At 41.2% G+C, this 15840-nt stretch overlaps 1 protein-coding gene across 23 annotated transcripts in view; it reads left to right on the top strand.

Moving 5' to 3' along the window:
• The window catches only part of KMT2C (lysine methyltransferase 2C), a 186815-nt gene that overhangs the window by 158565 nt on the left and 12410 nt on the right, over positions 1-15840 (top strand). For 12 of the 23 annotated variants that reach the window (XM_046930816.1, XM_046930760.1, XM_046930794.1 and 9 more), the window contains 10 exons: positions 603-2422; positions 3482-3593; positions 3997-4075; positions 4193-4256; positions 7096-7328; positions 10257-11969; positions 12945-13157; positions 13685-13849; positions 15075-15216; positions 15688-15835. In XM_046930816.1, coding sequence (XP_046786772.1) covers positions 603-2422; positions 3482-3593; positions 3997-4075; positions 4193-4256; positions 7096-7328; positions 10257-11969; positions 12945-13157; positions 13685-13849; positions 15075-15216; positions 15688-15835 — 4689 coding nt within the window. The remainder of the gene's footprint in view (positions 1-602; positions 2423-3481; positions 3594-3996; positions 4076-4192; positions 4257-7095; positions 7329-10256; positions 11970-12944; positions 13158-13684; positions 13850-15074; positions 15217-15687; positions 15836-15840) is intronic. The other 11 variants (XM_040695286.2, XM_015281220.4, XM_040695299.2 and 8 more) reach the window with 8 other exon arrangements.

Genomic DNA, 15840 nt, shown 5'->3' with positions numbered 1-15840 from the left:
TTGATCATAAATTAAAAAAGGATGAAACTGCAGTGCTTGTGGAAATTACAATGAGATTGGTACTGAATAGTAGTGTCACCCACTGTTTTAGGGCAACCTTTTAAAAAAGAAGGGTCTGCTTTGAACTTTGCTATCTTAATAATAGATAAACGTAATATTTCTGCTTGTCTTTCTAATGAATATATAATTCAAAATTGACTTTTGTCTGTGCCGTTTTTACAACAAATACTAATATTGACATATAGTCTTGGGAATAAATGTTTTCAGTATTTTGAATTTATTTCAGTAAATCTACACGTTAATTTTTTAAGCATACTGCATTGAATTAATAGGTAGTTCATTTGCTCAGATCTTACTATCACAGAGTTTTCTCTCCGTTATGACTGGAATTTAAAACAGGTTGTTTATTAAACATGATTAAAGCAATTATTTTATTGTAGTCATAAAGCTCATTTAAATATAAGCATAATCAGCAACATATTTATTTAAATATTTTAATGAATGTGTCGTGTAAAGCATTTTGGTGAATAGTTATGTAGTTAAGTATGCCAGGCTATGCTGTCCTGAACAAAAGGTGATTTATCTTTTATACTTTATTTTAGGTTTGGGTTTCCAGGAGGTGGCCATGGTCCACCCTCAGGCCAGGAGCGTTTCCTCAGTCCTCAGCAGGCAATGCAACGTGCTGGAGTTCCACCACAATTGAGAAGATCTCTGTCTATTGATATGCCTCGGCCAGTGAGCAATCCACAAATAAACAGCGCATCGGGGATCTCTCAGCATTTTCCTCCACAGGGAATTCAGGTTCAGCAGCACAATATATTGGGTCAGGCATTTATCGAGTTGCGTCACAGGGCTCCTGATGGGAGGCCAAGGCTGCCTTTTAATCCTTCTGCACCAAACATTATGGATCCAGCAGTGCAACATCAGCGACACGCAGGGTTTATACCCAGGCAGGAATTTCCAGGCCCGAGACAGGCAGAACCACTGAGACATAATTCTCAGGGTATGCCTAACCAGTTGCAGATGCCTGCAGGATTGGAGCATATGTCACAACCCCAGCAGGATCAAATCAACCCCGACAACCCACCCACACTTGTAATACGTTCTATAAGCAATCCACCAGTAGCTGATGCTTTCTCAGGACCGTCTTTGCCTACATCTGCACCGAGTGATGAATCAGCAAATATGCAGATTCCCAACCAGTCAAGTGATGGTCTGGAAGAAAAGCTTGATCCTGATGATCCTGCTGTGAAAGATTTGGATGTGAAAGACCTTGATGGGGTTGAAGTCAAGGATTTGGATGATGAAGATCTCGAAAATTTGAATCTAGACACAGAGGATGGAAAAGGGGATGAGCTGGACACTTTAGATAACTTGGAAACCAATGATCCTCACCTTGATGACCTTCTAAGATCTGGGGAATTTGATATAATTGCATACACAGACCCAGACCTTGATGTGGGGGATAAGAAAGGAATGTTTAATGAAGAACTAGATCTTAGTGTCCCCATTGATGTCAAGCTGGATATCCAGGGCAAGACAGAAGAAACAAAAGAGGAGCAAGGGGATAGAACTGTTGCGCATTCTGAGACCCTGTCTTCGCCAAAGAAATCTACTACAGAAAATGAAATAAAAACAGAAATACTTTCCCCGAACACTCATGAGGAAAAGAAGAATGAAAATGAAAGAAGTGATGGAAATGCGGAATCAACAAGTATTCAACAGGCTACTGAAACAGAGTTAAAAGATGGAGAAAAGGCTCCTGCGCAGCCTCCTAACCTAGAATTCCCTGACAAAACTACTGCTGTTTCCAGTCAAGAAACAACTGTGCCTAGTCCAGATACTCAGGGATCTGCTCCAGTGCCTGTTCAAGGAGCAGTAAGTTCCTGCAGTATTTCTGGGTCCACACCAGTCCTCTCAAGTTTGCTAGCTAATGAAAGCTCAGATAACGCCGAGACAAGGACGCTAGCATCTCCCTCGCAGTCTTTGCCAACAACTCAACTGAACCATGCATCGGGTATTCCTCAAACACTACTGACACCTGGTGGACAGATCTTGGAAAACACTTTAAATTCCAATCTGACCATGGTTCCACGAATAAACCATAGTTTTTCTCAAGGGTCACCAAACCCAGGATTTATTCAGGGTCAGGCGGCCAATCATAACTTCGGGGCAGGGCAGGCATCTAATCAAACTGTGGCTGTAACAAGCCGTCCTGGCCCGAGTGGCATATCTGGTCCCCAGCAGATAATGCTCCCTCAGCCATTAGCTCAGCAACAAAATCGAGAGAGGCCATTACTGCTAGAGGAACAGCCCCTTCTTCTGCAGGATCTTTTGGATCAGGAAAGGCAGGAGCAGCAGCAGCAGCGGCAGATGCAAGCCATGATTCGCCAACGTTCAGAGCCATTTTTCCCCAATATTGGTATGTGGTGATCTGTCTGTGTTCTGCTTAGTTACATTAGAAGTCAAAATTAAATAGTTAAACATTTTATAGCACTGAATGAAGCAGGTGGATATTTGGAGTGTGAAGATGGCATAACAGAAAAGCAACCTGAGTATAGGAGGTATAATGGAAGCCTGGAAAATGAAAATGTAGGTGCAGCGCTGAACCTTTGCAGAGTTCATACTGAGTTTACCAGGATCAGGGTAACACTGTGCCAATGCTAATTCATACATCACCAGCTCTTATAGATTCATATGTGATATGGAGTAAGCGTACCCTTCGTAAACATTTAAATGATGAAGTGCAATAGCTGACATTTTGATATCCAGTATCCCAATTTTCTGTTGTTTTTTTTTTACTACATCTTTTTTGGCAGTGTTCAGGGTGTCTCAAAGAGATCACTTAATGTAGTCAAGCCACCCTAGATGGCTTCCGAAGGTCCCTTTCAACCTCAGGAGTTCTATGCTCCATCGTGAGGACTGTTGGTCAGTCCTGTTTGTCCAGCTCTACTGGGCCAACTAACAGGAGGGTTGCCAGGAGAGAGCATGGTTTACATGCTTATGGGTCTTTTCAGATGCTGAATGTGGCGTATGCCACGTGCTTTTCTGCCTGTAGTTCTACCAATAATAACAAAGTGACTGAAGAGGTAGTATGTTTGTGATGGTGTGTCAGTGTGGCCGACTGAACTGAGGAACAACTGCTCTTCATGATTCTTTAAACTATAAATAGAATTTATTAATCTGTTGGCTCATCGGCCAAATTTATTCTAGAGCCCTTCTGAACCCAGTCTGCTTTTCTTTGTGTGTTATGGCTGAAAACAAGAACAGTTACAGCCAGATTAACTTTCCTTAGGGGTTAAATGAAGCAACATATTAGCCATGAAATTCAAAATGAAGAGGACAAGTAATTTGAAATAGTAATGCAGCTGAGTTGTTTTGCTGATGATTTATGTATGAACGAGATATAAATAAGTCAGTTCCAATTAATAACTTGCGATGTTTAGTTGTGTAATTCATTTGTACGGTCTTTCTTTTCTAGACTTCGATGCAATTACTGATCCTATAATGAAAGCAAAAATGGTAGCTCTCAAGGGGATCAATAAAGTCATGGCTCAGAGTAACATGGGGATGCCACCAATGGTTATGAACAGGTAGGCAGTGCTTGAATACCATCTTCAGGGCTGCTAAATATGAAGGGAAGCCGTAGAGGTGTGGAAAACATGGCTTAGTAACGGTGTTTGTAAGCTCTATTTGAACACAGTAAGATAATTCTCTACCCCAAGTTGTTTATTAGAGCTTCCATAATTTTATATTACTGTAACCTAACCTGGGTGACTGCAGTAGCAGATACTAATTGGGTAGCTTATGTTCTCTGGTTTATCTCACTCTTTCTCAGTGTAATAAAAATAGGTTTTCTTTTTTTGTTCTAAATCCATGCTCTATCACCTTCCAGTATAAAATGTTTCTTTCTCAACCCAGAGCAGAATGCTCCTTTCCTTAAGATACCCACCATTTTAACAGCTACGGTTTCATTTTGTGTCTGTGTATCAATAGGTTTCCTTTCATGGGTCAGCCGGTGCCTGGGGCTCAGGCCAACGAAGGCCAAAATCACATGCAGCAGGCAATTACACAGGTAGTACAACTTGATACGGAGTTTACAACGCAAGTCTTAAATAATGATAACTGGATTTTGTTTTAATTGAATCCTTATTTAATTTCCTTATCTGTATATTTTTTCTGAAATTTCTAGGATGGAAGTTTGACACCTCAGATTTCTAGACCTAATCCTCCTAATTTTGGTCCTGGTTTTGTCAGTAAGTACACATCAACCAATTCCGTGTTTTATTGCGTTATTCTAAATAAAATATCCATGAACTAATTTCTCTCAAAAAAATAATCCTTTTAAAATTGTATCATTTCATCGTCACAGTATCAGTTCATGAAAGAATGCATGATTAATTATATTCTTTTTCTAGAAAACTGTCCTCAGTGAAGCACCACGACAAAAAGGGGAACCAGGAGGAACAGTTAATTACTATTATTTGTGTTTGTGTGAGAGTAGTAATTGTGTTTTGCTGACAGGCTGCTACCTCAAAAATCAGGTCAGAGAATCATAAAATCTTTGGAGTTGGAAGGGACACTTAGAGGCCATCTGATCCAACTCCCCCTCAGTGCGCAGGGACAACCACAGCTCCATCGGGTGCTCAGAGCCCATCCAGCCTGACCTTGGGTGTCTCCAGGGATGGGACATCCACTGCCTTTCTGGGCAACTGGTCTTCTAATGAGGTTTAGTATTCAGAGCTCAGTGAGAATGAGAATCTGTATTGATGGGTTATTTTTTTTGCTTAAAATGCAAAAAGCTTTTTGCAGCATCATTGTCATTTTAAAAATACCAATAAAAGCTTTCCAAGCATTCATTAAGCAAGATTGGCTGGGAACTATAGTTGCCAAAAGTAGAAATATATAGCACTAGTATGTTGCTTTCCTTACTTCTGCTTGCCCTAGATCAGTTGTAAGCCCTAGTCTCTGTGATAAGAGGGAGAATCATTAGCAGGAATTAAAACACAGTGTGTGCTGGGAGAGGAGAACCACATACAGAGAAGCGTTGCTACAAAAGCTTTACTTGATATTTATGAATACAAAACAGAAGCAAACACCTTCACCTTTTCCAGAAACAGAAGCTGCAATATTACATGTGCAATGAGAAGCTTTAGTAATCTTTCCTGTGTTAATTTCTGGTGAGATTGTAAATGGCACTCGGCGGTAGCCTGGCTCAGGTTGGGGGTGGTGGTTCTGAGCAGTTGAGAAAATCTGTTCTTCATTTCAGCAGTAGTTATTCTTACCTGGACCTTGTTAATATTTCAGTGCTTTCCATCTGCAGTTACTCTCCATCATTTCCACTCAGCCGTCCCTTCGGGTTACGTGATTAGTTTCACAGAATATATCACTGAAAGAATTAGTGCCCCTTGAGGCTGTAGATAGCTCTGTGAATCGATTCAGTTGAGCTGTTAGGTTCAATGACTGTTTCTACTGCAACGATAGCGAAAGAGGAATGTGGTAGGGATTAGAGCCCAAGGAAAAGGTGGTTGTATTGAAATCATACCATCGCATGGATATCTTTATTCTTTATACGAGATAAACAAACATTCCACACAGGGAAAATTCCATGCCTTGTTCTTGATTATCCAGTTCATTGCCACAGTGTGATCCCAAGACAAATGATACTGTCACCAAACCTCGCGTCTCGCTTTCTGGGCTCAGTGCCAATGAAGTGTGTTATTGGACATGATTGTTTTGCCTCCAGAAAAATATATGAGAGCGATGGATTGCTCCTAGCAGATCAGTATTTCTCATTTGGAAAATGAGTAATGTCACAGTTGCGGTCTAAATGAGAGCACAGTTGTTTGTGGGGAGGAAAAGGCACTGATGCTGAAGGCACTGTGCTGATGGTCAAGAAGTTATTTTTACAATGGAAACAAGATGTAAAAGAACTTAGGGTTTTTTTTTTTGGTTCATTTTCTTGCAGTAACTTACATTGTAGGTCAGATGTATTTTCATTTCTTCTATTATAATTTATAATAAATGATTAGTCAGATATATGTCATGTAGTCCAGATTTTCAGACATTTCTAAAAACAAATCAGCCTACCCCAATACTTTTTTCCATTCCTAATGATCTTTCAAAACTCTGTGAAAAGAAGTGAAGCTGATGCCATCTGTGATTAGAAATAAGTGATCTGTTACACTTCAGAGTAGAAATTTGTACGTTTCCTTTGGAATCATACTCCAGTTTCTGTGATCAGCAGTGGTTGGGAGTTGGTCTCAGCTGGAAGGAAGTAGTGTTTCATCCACTTCCTGTTTTATCTCTGTAGTGGAGTGTATCTTTCTCTGCTAGTGGAGAATGCCTTTCTGCACTTGCTCGTGTGGTTGTCACTGGAAGTGGGGAACGTGATGTGATGAGGATGTTGTTGTGGAAGGTTTTGTTGAACTTTTCAGTATAAGTTAAATAACTTGTAACTCTCCCTTAGTGCTTAGCTATTCCAATTTAGTTCTAATTGCCTTGCCCTCTTCAATCAATGGTTGATTAGGATTTAATTTTGAAGTATAAAGCAGGTCTTGGCACGTTTCCAGTCCCATACACCATCTTTCTTACATTTCTTGAATTTATGATGAATGTTTTTGATGTTAAATTTTTTTCTTAAATCTATTTTTGTTGTTATTTCTAAGTGTACCGAACGCCTCTGCAAGCATCAGAAATAATTAGACCCTATTTAATTGAAATTTATGTCCTTATTCCTTAATCTGTTTCCTTCTACATGCCCTTTTCTGTGGCAGGCAGAGTTCCACCAGGCTTTGCAGCTGCTTTCAAAGCTGCATTTGCTCACAGGCCAGCATGTGCACGTGTACTGACCAGACAATGGGCTGTGTCTCTCCAAATGTAGGGACTAAGTTAAAACTACTTACTCAGTAAAGGCAGTCTCCTTTACAGAGATCACTCTAAGAGCTTAATATCTCTTGAGATCTCAACTCTTCTGTCAAATTTGGTTGAACGTGACCAACAGTTTCATGACATAAGAGGGGGACGTGACTTTTAAACTTCATCTCTAAAAAGTATGATAAGATCATATTATATGTTATTTTCCTTGTCTCCTAGATGATTCACAAAGAAAGCAGTACGAGGAATGGCTGCAAGAAACACAACAGCTTCTTCAAATGCAGCAGAAGTACCTTGAGGAGCAAATTGGAGCACACAGGAAATCAAAAAAAGCACTCTCAGCAAAACAACGTACAGCCAAAAAAGCTGGCCGGGAGTTCCCAGAAGAGGATGCAGAACAGCTTAAGCACGTTACAGAGCAGCAGAGTATGGTCCAAAAACAGCTTGAACAGGTAATCACCAGGAAACCAAACTGAACACCTTACCACTGAGCTGTTATACTGGTATGACCCTTCTCTTTAGGTCTACTAAAACCCGAATTGAAATGCTGAAGTACAGTGGAGGTTATGTGAAAGGAGCTGCTCTGTATCATACGTCATGTATGTCATGTGTAGCTGCATTACTGAGGATCAGCAATGGCAATGAAGTTGTAGGAGAATGTACAACAGCAAAAACTATGACAAAAAGCTGTTGTAGTTTGGGAAGAGGAGAATTTCTTTAGCAAAATGATTTACAACGGAGTTCCTAGAGCCATGAAAAACAGAAATGTAGGAGTTAGACTGCAAAGGAGGAAAGTGTAAGCATGTAAGGCTCTGTTTCGAGATAGAATGACTTTGTTACCTCTGACTTTTTCAGATGTCTTTATGTAATCAGTACCTCTTGGAAATACGCCACTTAAATGTTACTCTTTGAAAATCTCTCTTCAATATGTTTTTAATGTTAGTGTGGTCTTATCATCTGTCTCATTTGTAGGTATTAATCATTAGTGTATTGTCTGGTACTGTATCCTAGAACAGCAGAGGTGAAAGGGATATCTGGAGATAACCTAGTTAAGTCTCCTGATTGATGGAGAACTATAGCTTCGTGGTTAGGTCAGATGGCTCAGGGCCACATCAGTCAGGTTTTGATAATCCTTCAAAGGCAGAGGTTTCCCAGCCTCTGGGACCCTGTTCCAATGTGTAGCCACTTTCACTGTGTGTTCTTTTTTTTCTTTCTTTACATTCAGTTGGAATTTCACTTGCTGCATCTTGTAACTGTAATTACAGTAAATGAGACTAAAGTTAAGCCTGCAATTACTTTGATATGTCAATGGTTTGGCCAACAGTACTAAAAGCTACGTTTTTCAAGTCATCATTTAGAAATTATCTGGTGTGGTGTTTCCTTACTGTACAGGTGGGAATTCTTTTCATCGTCAGTCAGGAACAAGTAGTCCTGCCAAATACTAAAACACTTCAGACTTTTATTAATATGAGGTTAAAAATTGGCAGCGGGCTGCTTGGAGTGAAGTCCTAAGTGATAGTTGACTCCGAGGTACTTGCTCCTGTGTTGCCTCAAGGCAGAGCATGCATTGGATGGAGTGTTGGCTTGTCTTTTCACTATGCAGGAGAAGGATGATCTTTTTCTTCTGCAATGAATAACAAGTAGGATAAATGCAAAAATACTAACTTTAGCCACCTCTATCATCTGTGCTTCAAGTCTGCTCTTACAGTGGAGTTACATCAGAGTAATGGCTGATAATGGTATTGCTGGCACGTCCCTTTAGTGCCTTGTAATTAAGGCTATTTGTAAATCAGGCTAAAGCACTGATTTAGACCAGTCATCCGGATCTTAAGCAGCACTTTCATATACACCAGGATAGAAATTACTTAATAAGTTTTCACTAAAGTATATTTTCAAGGACTTTGCATTTAAAACAATTTATCACTCTTTAAAATCAGATCAAAACCCTTTTTGTGGAATCAAGCTTCTGTTGTTTGGTTTTGTTTGTTTTTGAAAAGGATAGACTGTATGCATCTATAGAGACAACTCTCAAATCCCTGTGAATTTTTGAGGCTGGTCACAGGCACAGAGAAATTGGAGCTGACTCAGTGCAATGTGAGCTTATGTCTGACAGGGTTATTAGCTCAGGCACAGTGCCATGCAGACACAACCGTGTTGTTTCTACGGCAAGGGCAGCTTAACTGCTTTGGTGTGGCACGGTGCCTGTGCTAATAAGCTCTATATCATTCTCCACTGCTCAGGGAGAATCTCTAGGTTGGTCTGCACGGCTACTGGTCCTGCGAGGTCTCATCTACCTCCAAGTACAGTCACAGGGCTCGTCACCACTGCATATCCAAGCACAGTGGTTTGGATGCCTCCTTGTTTGATCAAACAGAGCTGACACAGTTATGGCAGTGTACCAAATGAAAAGTCCTGGGGCACTGGACTGTGCAGATGGATCCACTTGGTGGCTTTATGCAGTGGCTCAGTCTATGTGGCAGTGGCAGTACCAAACTAGAACTCATAAGTCATCTTGGACCTGAGATTACTCTATTAAATAGCCTTTTGGGCTTCATGTGTCCTGCATTCTGTATTGTCCTATAAAACCTCTTGGCCTGAGCTTTGTAGTTTCTCTCTTGCCCCAGATACAGGAGAGTGCTTTCAAACATTTTTAATTATGTTATGGACTTTCACATCAGTACGAACAGCAAATGGAACTGCAGAACTCGTAATCTAACAAAGAGAAAGGAAGAGAGAGAGGGAGATTCCACAGCCCATGCTTTACTAACCAGTGGATTACAAGCCCTTTCAGTTTCTTAGGGAGCAGCATAGTTAGGTATCTACTGTGTTTCCAAAATACTTTGTTATCATGCTGACTCTATCATATCCTTTCATTGGCTTCTCTCATTTGCCTTAAAAATAAGTCACCAGACTTCCTGCATCCAGGTCCAGTTCATTTTCATCCTAAAATAAAAGTTTTTCAAGCAGCAGCTGTCTTTTTACTCTGCTGTGTGATGGTTTTGGGGTTCTGCCTATGAGTAAATGGGATTTTGCTTCACTGTTTTCCTGTGAGCTTTTTCTTTTCAGCTATATCTTTAAAAAAATATGTATATATATTGATGCGTGAATATCATCAATCTCACAGCTTCCTTTTACCTGTCCCCAGCTATTGTTAGATAGATGATAGGATCTGCACAAGGATTGCTTTGATTTTAGGTTTTTATGTTGTCTAGCACAGTGCAATCTTGGTGTACATATAACCTTAGAAAGGGAGAGAAAATAAGATAATACAGAAGTGCTGTTTTCACGTGAGCTTCATTTTCTGCTGGTGAGATGCATGTTTTATGATACTTTACAGTCAGTGCATGTCAAAGATGAGTAATGACTTCTTTAATTTACAGATTCGAAAGCAACAGAAAGAACACGCAGAACTAATTGAGGAATATCGAATCAAGCAGCAGCAGCAGCAGCAGCAGTGTGGAATGGCACCCCATGCTATAATGCCAGGAGTCCAGGCTCAACCACCAATGGTCCCAGCAGGAACATCACCAGCAATGAATCAGCAAAACTTCCCCATGGTGGCACAACAGCTCCAGCATCAGCAGCATCCCGTGGTGATCCCGGGGCAGTCCAACCCTGCCAGAATGCCCAATATTTCTGGATGGCAGTCTACAAATCCCTCTGCAGGCCATATTTCCATTAATCCAGCAAGGATGCAGCCTCCAATGACGCCGCTGCCAATCACTCCTGGTACAGCAGCTCCTGTGCCTGGTCCAAATGCAACTGCACAGTCAGGACCACCACCAAGGGTGGAGTTTGATGACAATAACCCTTTTAGTGAAAGTTTCCAAGAGCGGGAAAGAAAGGAACGTTTACGGGAGCAGCAGGAAAGGCAACGCATTCAGCTTATGCAGGAGGTGGACCGACAGAGGGCTTTACAGCAGAGAATGGAACTGGAACAGCATGGTATGATAGGGTCTGAATTAAATAACAGAGCATCCTTGTCTCAGATACCTTTCTTCAATTCCGATCTGCCTTGTGATTTCATACAAACTCCACGTCCTCTTCAGCAGTCTCCACAGCATCAACAGCAGCAAATGGGACAGATGCTGCAACAAGGTCCTGTGAACTCACCTCCTGCCACAAATTTCTTGCAAAGCAGTGAGCGGAGACCAGTGGGACCTACAGCTTTTGGACCCGATACATCTGCTGTTCCAGGCGGATCCTCTAATTTCCATAATGTAAAACAAACTCATGGGAATCTTCCTGGGGCCACCTTTACACAGAACCAGGTCAGGCCTCCATTTGCTCCTGCTGTACCTCCATCTACAGTTCCTTCATCTGCAGCACTGAGCAGTGGTGCCCCATGTGGTTCGGACACAAGTGTGCCCCAGGGAGCAAACTTCCCTGGGTCGAGCCAGTCCCTCATACAGCTGTATTCTGACATAATTCCAGAAGAGAAAGGAAAAAAGAAAAGGACACGAAAAAAGAAGAAGGATGATGATGCTGAGTCATTAAAAGCCCCATCGACTCCACATTCGGATATAACTGCACCATCAACTCCAACTGTTTCTGATTCTACCTCTACCCCCACAGTTAACACCCCCAGTGAACTGCCTCATCATCAAGATGAGCAAGAGTCAGTGGAGGTAACAAGTCCATCAACCTCGAATGCACCGGAGAGCCAGGCCTCTCCAGAGCTGGAGTGTCAGCTCCCCAGCAGCAGCTTACCACCGAAACAGCCAAATGTGAGTACAGAGACTGACAGGGCCAAACCAGGCACACCTACTGGCATTCAGGAAGTTAAACTAGAAAAGGCAGAAACCGATCAGTGCTCAGATCAAACTGAGCCAAAAACAGAAAATCAAAGCACTGTTAAGGTGGAAGAAGATAAGGTCCCATCGCAGCCTCCCTCTTCAGCTCAGAGTCCAGCACAGCCAGCTAGCGTTCCAGCAGCCAAAGGGGAGTCAGGGAACGAGTTGCTGAAGCACCTGCTTAAAAACAAAAAATCCTCATCTCTTCTGAACCAGAAATCAGAGAGTAGCTGTCGAACAGAAGAGGAGGCTGCTGGAGAGAAGAGGTTAACGGACAAGCAGAATCCAGCTGAAGGAATGGTGAGCCTCTTCCTGCTTTTGTTGTGCAATGCTTACCAGTTCTGAAAGGCTGGTTTTTGTCTCTGCTGGTTTTTAATTGAAGGAGACATTAATTCTTCACGTTAATGGCATTATATGGTTTAATAATTCATAAGACTTTTTAAAGCAACTAAAAAAATTGCTTTCTATGAGGTAGGATACACTTGAGACTTAGTATACTTTAATTATTTTATTGTAGTCTTTAGTGTCTACACCGATGTTTCATTAGTCTCCCAACTATAAACACGTCCTTGAAATACATTCAAAATGAATAGGTACTGATAAACAGAACTGTGAGCAGCAGGTAACTTAGGTGGATGCATGACAGGAATAGCTGTGAGAGTCCTTGTGTCAGGGCTTGTGCAGAGCCATTTAGAATAATAACTGGGAAAAAGAAATCAGACCTTCTTTTGGCATGAGACCACTTGCTGCATTGCCAAGTCCCATTCTGATTGTTTTTACACAACTGTCCTTTTATGTGAAGAAGGGCTTTGCAAATTTGTACTAGCAGCGATTTAGTACAGCCCAGAACTGTTTCACAATACTGTTTCTGTTTCTAAACTCCAGCTACATTTGTACTAATAACATTAACTTATGGCTTTTTTTCTCTAACCAAGTTTTCCTTTCACGATGCTCTCAGGGAAATCTCCAAGGCTGCATGCCTGTGTAACTTTATTTTAGTGGGCGTTCAAAAGAAAACCTTTCTGCTCTGTGAGCTTTAATGCTAATTTCAGATGTCAGTGGTGTTGATGGTAAGTCATAATTCTGTGTGCAGGGACAGTGCAGCAGTTACAGTTGTCAGTGATACAGTGAAGTAAACAAACTATATATGTGTTTTGTTATCAACGAGGTATATATTACACTGTGCATATTCTTTCAGGCTATTGTGCAATAAATTTGAATGGGCTGTCTATTATAATGTCAAAAATTCTGCTTCACTTCCTTTTTTACGGCCAGCAAACTGCAGGAAACCAGATGCAAGGTGCATTTGGGTGTAGTAACAGCCAGCTTCAGAGAGCAGATGTGGGACATGAAACCAAGAAACAGAGAAATAAGCGAACTCAGAGGACAGGAGAAAAGGCAGCTCCTCGGTCCAAGAAAAGGAAAAAAGAGGAGGAAGAAAAACAGGCTATATACCCCAATGCTGATACGTTCATCCATCTCAAACAAGTACGTATGCAGACACTGGATAGCTCATCAAGGGGACACTTAAAAGACTGGGTTTCTTATCATGAAAACCAAATGGATAATGATATTAAATTCTGAGTACAGGGTGGAGATAATTGTAACTTCTACAAAAGCAGAAAATTTAAGGCTTGGTTTTATTTCACTTTGGAAGATCTACTGATGTGGCATGCGTTCAGCAGTCTCAAAGCCATGGAATTCCTGCCTGCTTTGGCTGCTGCCCTTGCTGAGCTGCCAGAGCTGGGAGCGGTGGCTCCCCTGGGCTGGGGACAGTCAGACTGGGGGGTTAGAACTTAGATGGTCCTTAAAGTCACTTCCAACCTAAAGTGATCTATGATTCTTTTATTCCTGAAAACGGAGAGGGGCCTGAGTTTGTGACAGTTGTCTGACAGTGGGTAAATTCCCTTAAAAAAAAAAACAAAACAGTAGAAACTACTAACAACTGGATGTCTGTGATGATTCTATTTTATAGTTAGACTAATTTCTACCTTTTTTCTCTACTTTCGATGTAGCAGCTTTCTCTCCTACCTTTGATGGAACCAATAATTGGAGTGAGCTTTGCACACTTTCTTCCCTATGGCAGTGGCCAGCTAAATGCTGGAAATCGACTTGTAGGAAGTTTTGGTAGCGCTACCCTTGATGGGGCTTCAGATTACTACTCCCAGCTCATATACAAGGTACAGCTTCAATCTGGATTTCCATTGTGGGCTCCCTGAGAGAAAAGTTCATTACGTTGTTGCTGGAGTTGGTTGGATTTTGTGCCCTTCGTGCAACCAGAAGAGAATCATCTTCTGTCGTTAGACTAGATAGGCTGATCAGTGTTGAAGCAGACACTGTTTTGCTGTTCTGAAAGTTGAAATCAGTTCTAGAAGCTGTTGTAAACAGGTTAAAATGTGCAAGTATTCCACTTACAAATGGATGCTAAGTAGTGAAAATTGTAATTACAGATTTATGGAGCAGAAAAGGCTGAATTCCCAGTACTTTGCAAAGTCACTGAAAGCACTAAAGCGTTTCTTAATGCGAGTTAAATGGGAAGTAGACTTTTCTCATTTGTCTGCTAAGCTCTAAAAAAAACTCAGAGGGGAAAAAAAAAAAAAGATGTTTGTCGATGAGCAAATAATCCACAGAATTTAAAACTCAGTCTCTGGAATCAGAATGGCAATGTTGGGATAGCAGCAAGAGAGCAAACAGAATCAAATGTGATACTTGGTGTTTACCCCAGCCTGACAATGGTTACTTTAGGCCGAGAATGGGACCTGGCAGATATGGTTGCTGTGGTTCAAAGTGGTGATGCTTTCTAGCTCTGTATGCACGACTGCAACAAGAGTAGATACTGAAATTTGTACTTAATTTTGGTTTAAAGTATGGGCAATTAAGTAAGCTAGTGAGAAATAGCATGGAGTGTGAACTTGCAGAGTGAGGTTCTCCATGGTAACTACTTCAGTGGAAGCCTTGTGCTAGTGTGAGACAACTTCCTTTTCAGTGACAACTGGATAGCTCCTTTATTGTGATGGAGAGTCACTGTGGAATTGCTCTCTCAATCTTTAGATCAGATCTGTGCTTAAACTGTAGGAGCTTATTGAGGCTCCCGTAGAGTTCATAAAAATGTTCTTTATGCTTCTGTGTAAATAATTCAGCTGTACCTTCAATCAGGAAAATATACTTCTCATGTAAACTTTATTTCTCTAATAGTATCGTTGATAGAAAGAAAATGTTGTATCTCTTATAGCAGGAAGATATTCCGTGTATTTAGTTGCGTATTTGAGAATTAACTGTCACTGTTTATCAGTGGTACCTCTGGATGTAAAAATAAGAGAGTGGGTTACAATATGTAGTAGTAGAACATGGCAAGTTTTCACACTGTGCTTCATGGCTAACTTACTGTTCTTTACTCTCCTGCAGCAGAACAATCTGAGCAATCCTCCAACGCCCCCGGCCTCTCTTCCACCCACACCCCCTCCTGTGGCATGCCAGAAGTTGGTGAATGGCTTTGCAACCACTGAAGAACTTGCTGGCAAGGCTGGTATGTTGGGAGGCCATGATGGTAAGGCTAATGCATATTGTTTGCCTTGTAGCTGAGTCAACTTTGTGGCGAACTACGGAATAGATAACAGGGATGTTTCTCAGATCCTATAGTTCACTGTTATACAGGCGGTGTGCCCAGCCTCTTTTTAAGCTTGTAATCATTATTACCCAGTTTTGTTTTTTACCAGTGTAATGTCAAATGATAAGCTTTTTCCTTTCCCTTTTGCAAACATGTTGGGAGCTAGAAGAAGCATGCTAAACAAATAGTTCAAAATCAACTTTGTTATGACCACCACAAAGTTCTTGCTTTTTTTTTTTTAAAGTGTGGAGATAAATCATGGACAGGCAAACATTTCTGAACTACAAGTGGATGAAAGCAGTGTTAACATCTGCTGTTAATGCCTTGGAGCCACTAGTATGGCTCCCAGAATGAATATCAGTAAGAAGAGCTGTACAGATGTTTCATTGTGCTGTGTTTCTCTGATTTTAGTTACCAAAGCTCTGGGACCAAAGCAGTTCCAGTTACCTTTCAGACCACAAGATGATTTATTAGCAAGAGCAATGGCTCAGGGCCCTAAAACTGTGGATGTTCCTGCTTCCCTTCCAACACCACCTCACAACAATCAGGAGGAGTTAAGGTAGG

This window comes from Gallus gallus, chromosome 2 (genome assembly GCF_016699485.2).
Source record: "Gallus gallus isolate bGalGal1 chromosome 2, bGalGal1.mat.broiler.GRCg7b, whole genome shotgun sequence".
NCBI classification, from domain to species: Eukaryota; Metazoa; Chordata; class Aves; order Galliformes; family Phasianidae; genus Gallus; species Gallus gallus.
The sequence above is the reverse complement of the archived record's forward strand: the minus strand, read 5'-3'. Positions and strand labels throughout refer to the sequence as shown.